This window comes from Lasioglossum baleicum, chromosome 10 (genome assembly GCF_051020765.1).
Source record: "Lasioglossum baleicum chromosome 10, iyLasBale1, whole genome shotgun sequence".
NCBI lineage: Eukaryota > Metazoa > Arthropoda > Insecta > Hymenoptera > Halictidae > Lasioglossum > Lasioglossum baleicum.
This window is the reverse complement of record NC_134938.1, coordinates 5862425-5879863: the sequence shown is the minus strand read 5'-3', so window position 1 is coordinate 5879863 and position 17439 is coordinate 5862425. Positions and strand designations below refer to the sequence as shown.

The 17439-nt window shown below is 40.1% G+C and overlaps 1 protein-coding gene across 2 annotated transcripts in view; it reads left to right on the top strand.

The window, feature by feature from the left end:
• Nlg3 (Neuroligin 3) overlaps nucleotides 1-17439 on the top strand; it is a 453040-nt gene that overhangs the window by 418126 nt on the left and 17475 nt on the right. For both annotated transcript variants that reach the window (XM_076432165.1, XM_076432164.1), the window contains 3 exons: nucleotides 10590-10705; nucleotides 14742-14974; nucleotides 17132-17344. In XM_076432165.1, coding sequence (XP_076288280.1) covers nucleotides 10590-10705; nucleotides 14742-14974; nucleotides 17132-17344 — 562 coding nt within the window. The remainder of the gene's footprint in view (nucleotides 1-10589; nucleotides 10706-14741; nucleotides 14975-17131; nucleotides 17345-17439) is intronic.

Here is a 17439-nt window from a genome sequence, read left to right as displayed (position 1 = left end):
TGACGCTTGTATTTGTGACGAGTAACTGGAAGAGATGAAAATCACATGTATCTTTATTTGATATCTTTATTTGATTTCAAATACACTGAGATCTTGATGCGACATTGCCACGTCGTAATACATATGCAATGTAATACGAGGAACGTATTTACATTTACAGTGACTTTCATTATTATTCCATATTCGGATACTCTAATAAGGACTATAACACTTGTTTAAACAAATACATTTGTATTATTTAAACGATTGGTTAAACAAACAATTTTTATTATTTAAACACATGTTTAAACAAATAGAGTTTCATTATTTGGACGATTGTTTAAACAAGTACATTTGTATTATTTAAACGATTGTTTAATCAAACAAATTTTTATTATTTAAACACATGTTTAAACAAATAGAGTTTCATTATTTGGACGATTGTTTAAACAAGTACATTTGTATTATTTAAACGATTGTTTGATCAAACAAATTTTTATTATTTAAACACATGTTTAAACAAATAGATTTTCATTATTTGGACGATTGTTTAAACAAATACATTTTATTATTTAAACAGATGTTTAAACAAATAACTGTTTATTATTTAAGCAATTGTTTAAACAAATAAATTTTTATTAAAAAAATATATATAAATATTTATATTTTTTTATTTTGTACATACTTATATATATATATATATGTAGATATATATATATATATTTATAACAATATATTAATTTATGTATATATCGGGGACCGTACAAATAAGCTTACGCGACAGGTGAGCGACCGTCGCGTTGCATCGCCGTGGGTTTACGTCAGTTTACGTGTAGTGAAGTTAGTTTAGCACATGCTTGTGCACGTGTTTGTAATAGAGTATTCCAATTAATAAAAAGCGTGTGTAAGTGATTCGGTAACTTCAGCCACCTGTCACGCGATTGTGTTGGTGAAATTTGTCACTGTCACAGGTAAGTTTTTATTTTATTGATATGATATATAATTTCCATTATTTGTAACAATATGTTGACATTTTCAGGTAACCTGTCAATTCCTGATTTCCGATGACTTGGTATTGTGTTGGTGAAACTTGTCACTGTCATTTCAGGTAAGTTTTTATTTTATATTTATTTTCTCAGACATTGAAACATTACTGACAAAAGGAAAATTAAAAAATATTATTAGGTTGGAGAGAAAATTCTAACGTATTTTAACTTTAACACTAATCCTACCAACAGCGGTCAAGATGACCAGTTCCAGATTTTTTATTTTACAATTAGAAAGTTAATAATACTGATTTCATAAGAAACAATTGTATAGATATCTGTAGTAGTGCACATTTTACAATAGGAGCCATACAAAGTCTAAATAAAATCAATCTTATCATTTTTATAAGGGAACATGTGTGTACCAGTTACTTTTGAGGCTCGGTAGGTTTAGCGTTAAAGAAAACATTTGATTCAATTTATAAAAATACATGTTTAATATTATTCAATTATATAATTTTCATTATTTGTTACAATATGTTGTCATTTCTCAGATAACCTGTCAATTCCTGTTTTCCCATGACTCGCTAGTTAACATGTGTTTTGATTTACAAGCAAAATTACCTGTTTATTTAAAATACGACATAGCTTTCCCTCCAACCTAATATATTCATGCTAAAAATCTTCCCGTTTATTGGACAATGCTTTTCACCAAGAAATTCTAATTTTTAGATGCAGCGAAGATATCCAAAACATCAGTTCATCAGAAAGAAAATAGTATTTCCATACAGATGTGACTTACATTAGCGGAGGACCATGGAAAAAAACAAAACAGTTTCAAATTATTAACACAAATAAGTAGAAATGATTTATACACCCTGCACAAATTATAATAAAAACATATCATTAATAACATATTATTCCTTTCTTTTAACAACTCCTTGCGTTATTTATTAAATTATTAATAATTTAGTATAAATTGTATAAATTTATGCACAAATGTAAAATTTATGTATTCAAACGAATAAAAATTATTAATAAAAATAAATAGAGATAATTTATACACCCTGCAAAAATTATAATAGAATCTACAATTATCGTGTTATTTAACGAGCAAAAATTGTTTTAAAAATTACTGACAAATATAAACTGAATTACTTTATTAATAACATATTATTTCTTTCTTTTACCAATTCCTTCCCTTACTTATGACTTGTATGTATTTAGTTAAATGCATCTATATGGTGTGAGGTACAAAATTAAATATTGACAATACTTCACAACTTTTACAATATTTCGTACATAACCGTGGTAACGTTTAACCTTCAAAAATAAGAAATTTTAGGAGCCTACAAGCTCCCCTTGTTCTATGAGCTCCACAGTTTTTAAACCGATCATTTGTACATTTAGTGTTACGATTTGGCAACGTCGCATCAAGATGTATTTGAAATCAAATACAAATTACGATTAAAGATACATGTGATTTCATCTCTGAGAAATACTCGTCACGAATAAAAAAATTGAATAAAGTATCTTGCTACGTCGAGCTTCAAATACATCTGAAGGTTAAGATGAAATCGTCCCATTGAAATCTCACAGATACATTTCCAATAGCCAAAATCTGACGGATACAACCGCAAGATACACGGTGGCGCTGCTTCGACTCTCAGATAACTGTGAAAGATACACTGAAAATTCTCACGCTGTATCTTACGGATAGTGCCTCTTGAATAACTTCTCGCCGCTAGAGGCGTTGAATACGCATACGCAGTTACTTCGAGCTCAGATAACCTACAGATGTCAAATGAAATTTTTTGGAGAGTATCTTACAGATACACTGTGTCGAATATGTATTTCAGGAAAATAACTACAGATAAAAGATAACTTTCATTTATCTTTTATTTGAAAATTTTAGATACATTTTTGCCCATCTCTGGCTGTACGTCATTCCGCAGTACGGTAATGGGCAGCCGAACGTTATAGAGCAATATCGATCCGTCGTTTCCTTCACATCCTCCGTCCTCTCGCCTTTTCCTGTTTAAAAGTGCCCGCAGGCGTCTGCCGATAGAGCCTCCAACTTTTTCCAACAATCGCCTTTCTTCTGTCCGCGTCGTTAACTCGATGCTGTTTTGTACCCCTGTCCTCTTTCTCTTTTTCTTCGTACTCTCTGGTTATCTACCATCCCTAACTCCGACTCCCTTGCCCATCTCTCTTTCTCTCTCTCCGTTATCCCTGATCACCGTACACGCCTATCCAGTCGAATAACAGAAGAATTTTGTTTCCCTTCCGCTCAGACTTTGTCCACCTTCCGATTCTGTCTTTCGACGCCGACGATTAAGCTCAGACGAATTCTCAAATGCGATTCACCAGAGCCGTTCTGATTGGAGAGATTAAAGACCCCGGGAAATCGAGTCGCCGCTGCAGCCAGCCTGTCTGGGTCAACCATTAGTCAGACCCGCGTCGAAATTAATACTTCACGCGCCGCAGAAACTATTTCCTAATATTGAAACTTACTTTCGATGTATGTCGTGCAATTTAACACGTGCTGTTCGCAAATAAGTGGTTCTTTATACTGGCACCAGCTAAATTGAACCCGTGAAACCGTTCTGCTTTTTTAATATTTAGACAGCGGATTTTATGCATTTATGGTGAAAATAAGTAGGTGTAGTCTAAAACAGTAAAAATATTAGATTTTAAAAATACTGTTATGTTATTTTCTGCCTATTAAACATATTAAGAAAGAAAATAAATTTCTACTTCGCTCCAGTTTGTTGCAATTCAGACAGAAATTTTTTATTTTGTATAAAGATCCGCTGTCTATTAATATTTATCTGTGTATTTATTGAGGTCCCACAGATTTCAAGATGAACATGACTTTCAATTTATTTTACTAATATTGTATTACATTTAACTTATTAGTTGTTTTATTCTTGATTTCTTGAACCTTTGATATTGAATATCAACAAAAGTAATATTTATGGCTCAAAAATTGCAAGAATATAAAATTCGATAGAATTCAGTACGATTTATATTTGTTTCAGATCTACGAAGGTTGTTCCCATTAAATAAAGGATTCTATTTCACTCGACATTCTAAAAATTTGTGTATAAAAATTGGAGATTGAAAATGCCAGGATTTTGTTCTGGTGCAAAATTGTGAGTTAAGAATGAGATATTATAACTAGTAAATTAAATGTAAGAGATTTTTGAAATCTTTAGAATTTTAACATTTGAGAGTTACAAATGCGCGAAAATTGACAGTCTAATTTTGAGTATTTGAGAAAAATAAGAAATAGAAGAAGAGTGAAAACGTGCTGCGTTGTCGATGTCTGACTAATGCATCGCTAGTACCACTTAGAATTACGCCGTATTAGCTGCGTGCAGTGTTGCCCTTAAAATATTGGCCCGTTGACACGCTCCGCTGAAAATTCACGACTCGACGCGACGTAACTCCGCAAGTTCAGGCGTTCGCATTTTTTTATTTCTCATTTCCATTTAGACATGTCATTTCGAAAGAAGACCGAGAATTTGAAGTACGCGTAATAATAGTACACATTATGTCGCTCGTGGCCCGTGCTCCCTCGCATTTCTCTGTGTCATGTAGGTTATCAAGATAATGTATGACATGGAAGGTAGTTATGAAATGTTACGGCTTCCTTTTCTGTGCATCTATGTCGCGCGCACGCTAACAATACACACAAAAGAGAACGTGTGAATTTCCTATTTAGTAGGCGACGCGTTAGGTGCGCCACAATACAGCAAACGTGAAAAAGTAATGGCGCTAATTAAAAGATCTCGGAACGCGGAAATTAATTTTTTAAGTTACGAACGTAATGCCCGCTGTTCCCGTTGACGTGCATTATTGTTCCCGAAAGATCTTGTGCATTTATCTGAATCAACAAATCCCGGCAGCATTTATCCAGCTGCTGAGGTTTCGTACGTGGGTTGTTAATAACAATCTTTGACATGCAAAAAGTACCTATGTTATGAAATAAAAATAGCACTTACTAATTTGTTCTTAATCTAGAGAACATGTAAATTAAATCTGACCACAATATTCTATATTTTCTAAATTTTAATTATTATTTTCTAATTTTGAAAATTTAAGAAATTGTAGGAAAGAATGGTGAGAGACTATAATAAGTTTTGGGTAAACTTTACTTTACCGCACTCAAAATTTGTGCCTTTCTCCTGTAAATTATGATGTATTTGGTACGTAATCCAGTAGATTTGAAGTTTCGATCCTGTAGGATCAATGGTTCAGGAGTTATGCTTGCTTAAAGTTGAGCAATCTGCATTGTTTTTGGCAGGTAAGGGCGCCGCCATATTGGTTTGTAGTGACGGTCGCGAGCCGCTTACCAAGCAGTACCGCTGGTCCTTGCCGCCTCCCCCCCCAACCAGCTCAGTAAACGGCGCGCAACCGTCACTACAAACCAATATGGCGACGCCCTTATCTGTCAAAAATGCTCAACTTTAAGCAAGCATAGCTCCTGAACCATTAATCCTACAGGATCGGAACTTCGATCTGCAGCCGCCCCGGGTACAAATCTACTGGATTACATACTAAATACATAATAATTCGTAGGAGAAAGGCACAAATTTTTTGAGTCCGGTAAAGTAAAGAGCCTAATTTTTTCTCTTTTTTATCTAATATTTTTTAAAAATATTTATATCTTTCACATTTCACATCATTTTTCAGCAAACCCGATCTTTAATTTTATCAGTTTCCAAATAAAATTTACAATATTCGTAGTGCACAATTGTGCAACGCGATTTTTGAATAAGAAATTCGTTCGCTTCGAAAACCAGGTGCATCTCACTCGAGAGAATGCACTTCGGAAAAAGCACGGGGGAAGTAGATCCTATGCAGGAAGATCAATTGCTCGTTGGATCTACCTGTCTGGGCAAAGACAAACGGTAAAGTCGAAATAAATTTCCGGCGGAGTAAAGTGCAGCCAGTTGGTAGAGGGGCGCGGTTACGTGGGTCAGTATCGCGGAAAAATCAAGTGGCCCGGCCAACGGGGAGCTCATAGAGCGACGGGTTTCTTCGCGGTGAGGGAAATTCATTCGGCTGGTTGGCATGGAAGTGGCATACGTCGCAGTTTAAGAACAGGATTCTAAATGGTCACGGATATTTGTAACCGCGCCGGTCTAACCTCTGCCAACAGCATCTACTTTTGCCCGGTTACAAATCGACGAAGCGAGCGAATCGAAAAATCACGGAATCGTGTGCCCGTGTGGAACGCTGACTGTTTTCTTAAATATTCAGAGTGTCCGTTTGGCGACCAATTTCGCCTGTCTCTATTTTTCGACACGTCTTTCCACTTTATGAAGACCAGCAAACCGTTGATTCTACAGAACGATTGACGTTTGCAGAACGTGCATCCTGAAATATTGTCGCAATGATATTTTATGCATTTGCGACAAAAATGAGCACGGGCGATTTAAACCAGTGAAAATATTCGAAGACCGTACAGGTAATATTATTTTCACGGGATTCAAATGATTAGCGAAAAATGTGAATTTATATTCAGCTCCCTTCTGGAATTTATTGATCACGTATTTGTCATTCGAATATTTTTGGAATGCATTCCGCCCATCACATTTTGCTGAAAATGTTGAAAAAATATTTGGTGGAGAGTACTCGTTTCCATTAGTAGGGTGGAATCATTGTAAATGCATCCGGAGGCTAAAAATTGCTATGCTATAATTCGATACAATTCTCGCATCACTAATTGTTTTTCTATTGAACAAATTAATTGAGAATTGGTAATGGTCTGCGGATTTTATGGATCCGTGGCAAAAATGAATGCAATTTAAAATAGAATAATTCACTGAAAAACTAGGAAAGTAATATTATTTTCCCGGGATTCAAATTATCAGTGAAAAATATGAATTTAGCATCATCTCGTCCCGGGACTGGTGTCACAGGAACGGTATGGATCTTAACATTAAAAAATGCCATATTATGTGGTCCTCCCGTCATTCTGTACCTCTTATATATCCTTACCGTCTTAATGACTGTATTCTCTCCTCAATAACAGAAGTTAACGACTTAGGAAATCACTTCTCCTCTACCATAGACTTTTCCAACCATTTTTATCACATTGTCAACTCCGCTTCAAGAATGCTCGGTTTCATACTTCGTTTTTCCACAGATTTTCACTCAATCCATACACTTAGGTTGCTATATATTACCCTTGTCCGTCCCCAGTTAGAATATGCTTCAACTATATGGTCTCCGAAAAGCGTTAAATATGAAATCATGCTAGAGAGAGTGCAGCATAAAATTCCTCAGGTTTTGTGCATATAAGACAAACAACCCAATGTCATTCTTTGATCATAAGTACTCTATAATATTAAACACAGTCTCTCTCTCAACCTTGAAACATTATCCGATCGAAGAACAGTTTCCGACCAGAGCTTTATCTTCAATTTGATTAATAATAATATAGATTGTCCCGCACTCCTGAGGCAAATCAATTTCTACGTACCTGAACGTGTTTTGAGAACGAGAGCAGGATTTCAAACAATGAAATCCAAATCCTCATATGGAGTAATAAATCCATTAAATCGCATTATTGCTAGCTCTAATATATTTTACAACAATATCGCTTTTTTTAATGGCACGTTACAGGCATTCAAAACAAAATTGCGCAATACTATTTGTTAATCATACCTGTATTTGTACAGTTTCGCGCGGTCCATTCTTATGTAAATTTTAGTTAAGACTTAGGTTAAGATTTTAGGTCGACTTTTTTTTTGTTATGTCTTCTTTTTGTTTTTATCAGTTATACTGTAAAAACTGTATACATTTGTATAAAAGGACCTCGGTCCGTATATAATAATAATAATAATAATTTATATTTAGCTCCCTCCCGTCATTCGAATATTTATAATAGAAAAAGTGGAGCATATTTCTAATCTTGATCCGGGCCAATACTTGATATCCCGGGCCGTCAGTATAGCCGTGTAGGTTAAATCACGGAATGTCGTTAATCTTCGGTATTGGCGAGTGCTCTGTCTTGGTCGGGGCCGAGTAATCCCAACGCGATGGTTCACAACGATACATCATTACCCGAGTGAAAGCGGCGTCGACGACGACGATGGCGGCGACGTGTATTTTGAGAACGGATTTCCGAAGGATTTCCCGTGGAAACGGGGTTCGACGGTACCGGCGATATCCGTGGGGTTTTCGGTGGGGCCGCGGTTATCGCGGTTTCGGATGGCTTCGTTAGCGAATCGAGATAACGTTGTTTTCGCGGGTCGAGACAAAAGCGGTCGCGGGGCCGGCATTTTCCCTGGTCGCCTGTTTAATCGGGAACTTGGGAGTCGTTAATCTTCATATTGGACGGCGAACGACTCGCCTCCGAGGAGATTTTGCCGCGCGAATATTCCCTCGTTTGATGAACGGAAGCAGGAGTGATAAGAGGGTCCCTCAAGGGACCAGCCTTTCGTTGCGATTCAGGAATTGCCGTAGACGGGGATAAAGTGTCGTTCCTCCAGAATATACTTGGTTTGTTCGGAAAGTATCCGACCTTGTACTGTAACGGGTGGAAATATCATTCCTGGTTGATATCAATGGTGTCCCCTTCAAAGTATTGTTCGGTAGAAGCCACAACTTTTTTCCAGCGATCCTCCCACTTACGGTAACACTCCTTGAAATCATCTTTAGGGATAACGAACAGCTGCCTCGTCGTATTATTGCTTCTACGTCCGCAAATCTTTTTACTTTGAGAGGTTTTTCATCATACCAATGGTTCACGAACAAGAATGCCCAAATTTCTGGCAAAATTTAACGCATATCCGTTGTTTCATACGTTCGGTCATTATTAGACTGCGGATCTTTATGCATTTATGGCTTATGAAAATGTTCGAGAAGGGCTAGAATATAAAATTTTGTGCAATTTCTATTTATTTTGGATCTACACAGGCTGTTCCCATTAAAACTAAGATTTTATTTAATTCCAATTTCTCTTAAAATTTGTCTACAAAAACTGGAAAACGCGACGCTCACCTGACTGGATGCATACAGAATTGCGTATCGTTTTCAAATGACGGCATGCAGAGATTTGCTGCATAATAATAATAAACATGCGCTATCCGCCATAGCCCAAGGCAGGAACGAAGATATAAGCAAAAGCCGGATACTTTCCGGACAGACCACGTAAATTTCGTGGAGAAGCGACGATCCAACCGGCTGGTGGATCGACCGATTTCGATAAAGCTGACCTCGCTGAAGTCACGATTATTGCTGGGGAATACGCGACGATGATGCCTGTCGATACGTAGCGGAGAATCTTGCGGGAACATGATACTTATCGCGAGGCAAGATGCGTCGAGCCATTAGCTCCAGTCGCCATCAATGTCCACGTACCAGCAGTTTAGATGACGCCCCTTTGCTGTCCCAGTGCCTGTCACTCAACGGACGGATGCTGACTGACGGTTCCCCCTCCCCTCCAACCTCATTCCCCACTCTGAAACTAACGCAAACGTTTCTGCAATATCCCGCGTCTCTTACGATAACATAGCGACACGTCTTCGACAACTATTAAACGGAGAAATTAATTACAACACGGCCGTAGCGCACCGAGCTATCGATTACTTTCGATTTCCTTTTATTTCATTTTTTTCCTCCCTTGCGCCGCCAGTTATCGAGGGGTCAATGAGTCCGATTCAATTGAACGGAACAGTCCAATTATTAGCGTTTCCATGACGAACGAGTGGAAAAACGTTTCCGACAGACTTCATTTGTCCAGGCGACTGAAGATTCTGTCCAGGCAATGCGTGCCGTGGCGCTGTTGTGCGGCCTGGTTGCTCGATATCCAGTCATGGGAAAATTAACCTGTCAGCTCACCCATTAATATGCATATGTCCTGCTGGTAGCAGGCAAGATGGCGTACTGCAACATCCGTCACCTAAGAGTACGACACACTTTGGCCTGTATACCAATTAACCTGGATCAATGATAACCTCGTAAATCCCTAAAAGCCCACGCATTCGCTGACTACTACCACTTGCCCCCCCCCCCCGCTCCACCATTTAACTATTGTATTCTCGCTGTTCCAATCACCATTCGTGATACGAACGATTTTTATATCGCAGTGCCTGTGATGTTGGAAGCTTCTTCATAACGACGCTTTACGAAAGGATGGGCTTGTTCTAGGGCTGTTACTTTCCTTCGACGGTCGAAGATTTTGAATCGAATTATCAAAGCTTCAAAATTGTAATAAATTATTGGAGGAGTAAAAAAGCTTCGGGAAAGTCGAAGCTTCGGAAAAGTCCAAGCTTCGGAAAAGTAACAGCCCTAGTATATTCTCATCCAAAATTCAACAAAACTGCCCAAAAAAAATCGTAGGACAATTTTCAAGATATCGCCAGGAAGGGGAAGCTTCAACCTTCTAATCCACGGTGCATTCATTCCCAAGAAAAATTGTCTGACGTTTCTACAGTCCTTTGAATTTCTATCATTATCGAGTGAAATCGTGTCTTCTCATCTGCAAGTAAAATGAAAAATATTAAAAATGTTTTCTCAGTAAATTTTGCATAGATAGAGGCTTAATCCAGCACTGCACATATATCTCGTCGAATCTGTCGAATCCTATGAACTCTTTAACCATTTCAGGGCTGCTGTTCCATCGCAGTGTGTTGATGTCTGGCAGCGCGCTTTCTCCGTGGGCTCTGGTGAGAGGAGCCGCAAATTACGCTCAGCAAGTTGCCGAACATCTAAATTGCTCATGGGTGAGTACCGGTCGAAGTACATTACATTAAGGTTCCTACTTCGGTGACAACTGCGAATCGAATAATCCGGCGAACGGCTTTCCCAGCGAGGGAAGCAATTCCGAGTCCTGCAACAATGCGGATGTAAATCCGATTCTTTGCATACACGCCGAACTTCATTGAGAAGTAATCACAACACGAGAGCGACCAAACCGCGAGGCCAAACGAAACCAAATGAGTAGTTCAACAAATTAGAACAGTACGAAAACTAGAAGAATTCAAACATATTAACCCTTATACGTTCCTCAGGGTAAAAATTCACCCATTTACTTATTTCACATACTGTGTAATTAGTGATCGCTTTATGTCTATGTTGTGAGATGCAATTCTTTTAAATGTGATGTTATCGTGTAGAAGAAAAATGGGTGAATTTATTATCCCAGTCTCTTTCATGCAACTATTTTTGAAGAGCGTACGAGGGTTAAGAATGAAAATCATTTTCTGTTTCACTCCAGTTTGTTGCAATTCAGGTAGACACTTTTTATTTTGCATAAAGATCCGCTGTCGAGTTATCTGTTTCTTAATGAAAATACAGATGGGAACAAGTTTAGGCTTTAAACACTCATAACTTTTGAACCAGTGGATGTCTAAGATTAAAACTTGGATCTTCAGCATTTTCTCGTCGAGATCGACAGGATTATATCTGAAAGAGTTCAAAATTTCTGGTTTCCTCAGGTGAAGATTGTGAATTGCAATGGAATCGTTGTGAACGTCAGATGTTGTTTGAATTCCCGTATCGCAGCCGATTTAATCGTATTCGACGGGAGGATATTTTCGTAGGTTGTATTGCAAAACACGAGTAACTCCCGACGGACGAATCCCGCGTTGTCCAGAGCGCATATTAGCTTAATTGAAACGCACCGTTAATATAATTGCTAGTGCGTAACTAACGGACGGAAAAACACCGTTCGCGCCCCACGGTTTAATCTGATAGTTTAATTTATGTCCGTCCGCGTTACGGCTCCGTGTAGCTGTCCCGAGCATTGTCGGCCCGTTGTTTTGTAAATTGTTTGGTCGCGAATGGGAATTCCCTCGCGTGCGAAAGTCGGGCACGAACGGTTACGCGACAACAACACACTTTCAGACGAATCGAAATTTCCCGCCGCGCACCCGTACCGGAAATAGTACCCGATGCCGATCGGGAACGTCGATCCGGATGCAAACGAAGAACCGCCGACACGTATAAATTAACTGAGGAACCTCGAACTATGGGCCGGACAATGAATTTCCCGCGAAACAACCGCTCTACAAGGTGTTTCGCTAACTGCAGCACAAAGTGACGCAAATGGACTGCATAAACGCGAAGATTTTATGCCCTCCACCTCACGGTGTAATAAACAAGAAACGTAACTTTAGACGGTCGAACGAAGTGGCTAGTAAAGTTTGAACTTCCAGCAAAACGCTTCGCGGCTCGTGAATCTTTGAGATCATAACAAATGAGCCTGATTACACCTAACTAAATTGCCTATTCTTGAAAAATGGTCGACGCTTACTGTGACGGCTTCGGTAAATAAAATGAGACAACAGTATTGGTTTAGACTCGTTTCAAGGATTGCATTTTTACCATACAAGAGATTGAAGACACATGAAACTGGAAAACATGAAAAAATTTTCAATGGGATAAAAATTGTTCTAACTTTTACAAAAGTCCAAGTAATCTTACTCTAACCAGGTCACTCACTGATGCGTTCACCAATTTTCAATTAAACGTAGAAATCGTTCGTCAACAGTTATCTGACTTATGATTCGGTAATACTACTTAATGCATGTTCCTTGAAAGTCGGCTAGGCTATTTCGGGAGACGTTCAGCATGTAGAGCACTGCGTGACGTAATCGAAAAATCGGAAACCGATATGGAGGCTGAAGTACCGCGTGGTCCTTCATAATTTCCATCGTCCTGCAATTTCGTGTTTCTAACTCGAAGGATGTAACGACATCGCCGGATACGCGGCTCGACGGTATCGCGATCGAGGTTTTTATCGAACGACATCGAGAGGCAATATCGATGCGTGTCGAATGCTTACGGCCACTCCGCCGTTACCCGTTCCGCGTAGGCGAGCCTAAACAGCCCCTCGATTTTCAGCCGATTGAAAATAACGATTAAACGCGGGCCCTGGGATAAACGTGCTCAATTGTTCCCCTTCGTCTCTTTCTCTCACTTACTCTCTTGGTTTCTCTCTCTCTCTCTCTCTCTCACCCCGCATCCATCGAGCGGAAAAAAGTGGATTCGGTCGAAATGGAAAACGGGATGGAATCATGCTGCGGCGGTGGATACTCGCAGCTGGGATTGATTGAATTTGATTCGTGGGAAAAATGACGAAATTAATTTCACCGTGGGATTCGGCTGAGGGATCGACAGGATTAGAAAATAGTGTCGTGCCGGGGAATTGGTAGCGATTAAATTTCACAGGAAATTTTTGCCTTTCGAGCGGTAACTTGCAGCAAATCTTGATCGTTGATGATTAGACTGCGGATTTTATGCATTTGTGACAAGAATGGGTAGGTACAATTTAATGCTGTAGACAGATTGAAAGAATTTAAGATTACCAATGGATCAGTTCCTGCTTATTAAAATGATTTTGCTACTGTTTCTTGCAATTGTCGCAAACGATTTTTAGTTTGCATGAACTTCCGCAGTCTATTGATGATCAACAAAATTTTTTATCACAGTTGTATACCAATGGATCAGTTACTGCTTATTAAACTCACTAAAGCAAGAAATTGTAATTTTGCTTCTGTTTCTTGCAGTTGACGCAAACGATTTTTATTTGGCATAAATTTTCGCAGTCTATTGATGATCAGCAAAATTTGTTATCAGAGTTATACACCAATGTATCAGTTACTGCTTATTAAAATCAATGAAGCAAGAAATTTTGATTTTGCTTCTGTTTCTTGCAGTTGACGCAAACGATTTTTATTTGGCATAAACTTCCGCAGTCTATTGATGATCAGCAAAATTTGTTATCAGAGTTGAAGGCTAACTTCGCCTTACAGGACCAAAAATGTTGAACTTCCTTTATAGGGTTCAAAAGTTACAATCTGCAGGATTATACGTGTTAAAAAAAGTACAGTTTAATCGTAGTAGAACCGACAATCATTTCGCCTCTGAATAGTATCACGTTTGGTACCATTTCATTCGGGAAAATGTCGCGAATGTGCCAATGAAAGTTCCATAAAGGAACAATCAGAAACCGCAAAGTTTAATCATCGTGTTGGTATCGTATTGGGTTTGTACGTTGAAGGGTATCGTTACCAGACGAACAACTACTTGCAGACGATGCTCGTGACATTCTTCGCGTTAATCGAGACACGTGCGCGTCCTCCACGAAAAAGCGCGCTGAAAGTGTCGGGACGTCGTCGGGGCGCGTCGCGTCGATTCCGAGCGGTACGTGAAAACGCGTAGTCGGACTAGCACACATGCAATCCGGAACACAATAACAGCGGGCCTTTAGTGCTCAAACGGAAGCGAACCGGCTAACGATTTCTCCCCGGAATTCCCGGCGGGATCTCCAGCGAAACGTACACCCCCGAAAATGGTTAACGAAGCCCCGGTAAACGGATGTTCCGCGCAATGGAACGCAGTGACGCCGCACGGACCGATGCGCCGATTGACTTTAATTCGGCTCCACGCAAATGAATTGCTTTAGCATCCGGACAGTAATCGCCTTTGGAAATCCTGCTCGGCAGCTAGACGGAGGTTACGCCGCAATCGAATGTCGAACGGTGCGATTCGTGGCTAGGAAATCGTTGGCCCGAGGACTCGCTAGAAACCCGTGTCGAGCCCCGGATGCGCGGCGCATTCCTAGATTTAGTCTACTTTTTTGTCGATCGAAGAAAAGTCGCAGGCTGTTGCGCTAAGGGAGTCGCGTTTCGCGATCAATTGGCAATTGCGACGAAATCTCAAAGACAAACGAGAGGTCTTTGTGAGAACCTCGTTGTAAGCTGAACCCTGTTCGAGACCCTATCGGACGCAAACTAACGCGTTCTGTTTGTTCAGGCCGCAGGTAATCCTCAGGCATTGCTTAGATGCCTGAGAGAAGTGCCACTGAACGCGCTGGTCTCCGTGCCCGTCAAGGGGCTGGAATTCGCCCCCGCGTTCGGCCCCAGTATAGACGGTGTCGTGATCGATCCCGGTGATCCAGAAGATCAGGACTTCACCGTGCAAGTCGACACGATCAATACGCTGAACAACATCTTGCTGCGGAAGGACGCCGTAGCCAAACTATCCAGGTATTTCCGGTCGTCTTTCTTTTCAACCCCTTCCCGCCATGTCCTCTAACATTATTTAAAAAGTAATGCGCACACTGCGGATCTTCGTGCACTAAAAATAAAAATTGCAAGAAGGGAGAGTCGCATAAAAATTGACTTCTCTCAGTGAAATAATAAGTCACACGACCGTAATATTCTGTTTCTGATGTTTCTTCCATTTCGTGTTTCACCTATTTGCGCCGTAAATGCACAAAATCCGCAGTTCCGTGAAAATGTTTGCGTGTCACCCGATGCAAATTGCACATTGTCCCTTTCGAAACAGCGATCTCGCGAAGCTCTACCGGATGCGCGATGAAACTAGTGTCACGCCGAAATATTTAATCACGTTATGAGTGACACGTTCCCTTTCTGCGTTACAAATGTCCTGCCGTGATATTTCATATGCAGACTTGACTTTGCACGTGCATGCAGTGTTGAAGATATGAAGCTGTTCATTCTGTACTACTCTGTAGATCCTCTGATATTCAACTAGCCGAGAAGTTACACGGTATTATAATTATATAAAGTTACATGCTTCACAGTTAATCGAAAAGTGACAATTTAAAAATTTCGATGCATATCCGCGTTGCAAGCTTCACTCGCAAAGTAAATTTTTTGAGCAACTACAAAATATTTGTGAACATTAGACACTATTAGTCATGAAACATTAAAAGTGCGTATGGGAGTTTACACATAACACGTACAACTTTCGGCGTCGTTACAAAATAATATTATCCTCCCCCATTCGTCAGGCAACCCAGTTCAATAGTTCCGACACGGTCAGTGTATTTCTTCCATCGGACGCGTTCACCAATCTCTCCGCTCGAAAACACAGTTCGAACGCCGAGCAGAGAAAGGAGGATCGGTTAACGCGTGCTGGAAACTCATTACTGGACTTCGGTTAAGGGTGGAAATGGCGAGAGGGCCGTGGGGGGTTGCTTTCGTTCGACGCTGTGATAAATAGAACGTTTTCGCGAGCCTGCTCTCTGTCCCACCCTCTCCCCACTACTCCGTCCAGCCGTCATTCTATGAATTCCTTCTATTTCTTCGTTTCGCAATCGGCTCCCTTCTTCTCCGCACCTTTCAACCCTGCCGCGCTAGACGACACCCCTCGTAAACTTTTTCGAATACATTGTCCTGCATCCCCCTTTCTCGGCCTCCTTTCGACCATGGCCGTCCATTATCTTCGGGCTCTTTGTACCCACCCGGTTCCTTTATTTCTCACCCTTACATTCAACCCCCGCATCCTGTCGCGTCCTGCGAACCCCGCCGACGACTCTACCCCCTCTCCTCCCGCCCTCGTTCGAACCCGTTCGTATTATTTCGCTTTTTCCACCCCCGCGACGGGATCGCGACCACTCTTCCCCCGACGGATATACTACTTTTAATTACTGCGTTTTTTGTCGCACGATCCCCACCCCTTACCTCGCCGGAAACGAGTTCTCAACCCCCGCGTTCTCGAGACACTGATCTCTCTTTTGACACAGCTGTCCACCGTCAGAGACGAAAAGACATCCCCCTTAGTTTATTCATTTTCATGCAGTAGATAACGCTAGAATGTTGCTAGAATTTATCCAGAAAAATGTAAAATTTCACAGGTTTTGTTGGATATTCAGCGTTTATACTGTCTTCGTTAATTTTTATCACTGAAATTATACTTTCAATATACATATGTATTTTACTTCCTTTTTCGTTAAATTTTACTTTATTTTACTTCAACGTAATGTTAACGCGTGAGGACGACTGTTCTCGATTTTTAACAAATTTGAAAATCTCTCAGCTGTGCATATTTACGAAACCAACAGCGATGCTTCGAGGGGGTTTTTTATGCTGACAAATAATTAGCGAATACGGAACGGTAGTGATATTAACGAGGAATCTATTTACCGATGAATATTTATGAAATATTAGGCGGTTCCGCAGTGTATATTTACTCTATCGCTGCGGATCGAAATGATCAGTAAACACGAATAACGTTGACCGTAATGAGCCTCTCTCTAGCATCCGTCAACAAGATATTATTAGGTAAACCAATTTATTCGTTCGTTCTTTCTGTATTATATCTACACTATCAAATTCTTGAACAAATATAATCGTTCATCTGTATCATATTGCCGCATAAATTGTTAATGTTTTCAGGTACGACCTAATGATCGGTGTGGTGCGCTCGGAAGCGTACTTCTCGTTGACAGCGAACGACGCGCAATACGGCATCGAGGCTGATAGAAGGACGAAGATTCTCAGAGAATTCGTTCGCAACACGTACACATACCACCAAGCGGAGATTCTAGCGACGATCATCAACGAGTACACGGACTGGGAGCGTCCGGTGCAGCATCCGGTGAACATAAAGTAAGAGAACCACGAAAAAAAACCGCGAATTACATTTCCCGACTTGATCAGGTGGTATTAAGATTTTCAATTTTGAACCGGGGATAAAAGGATAC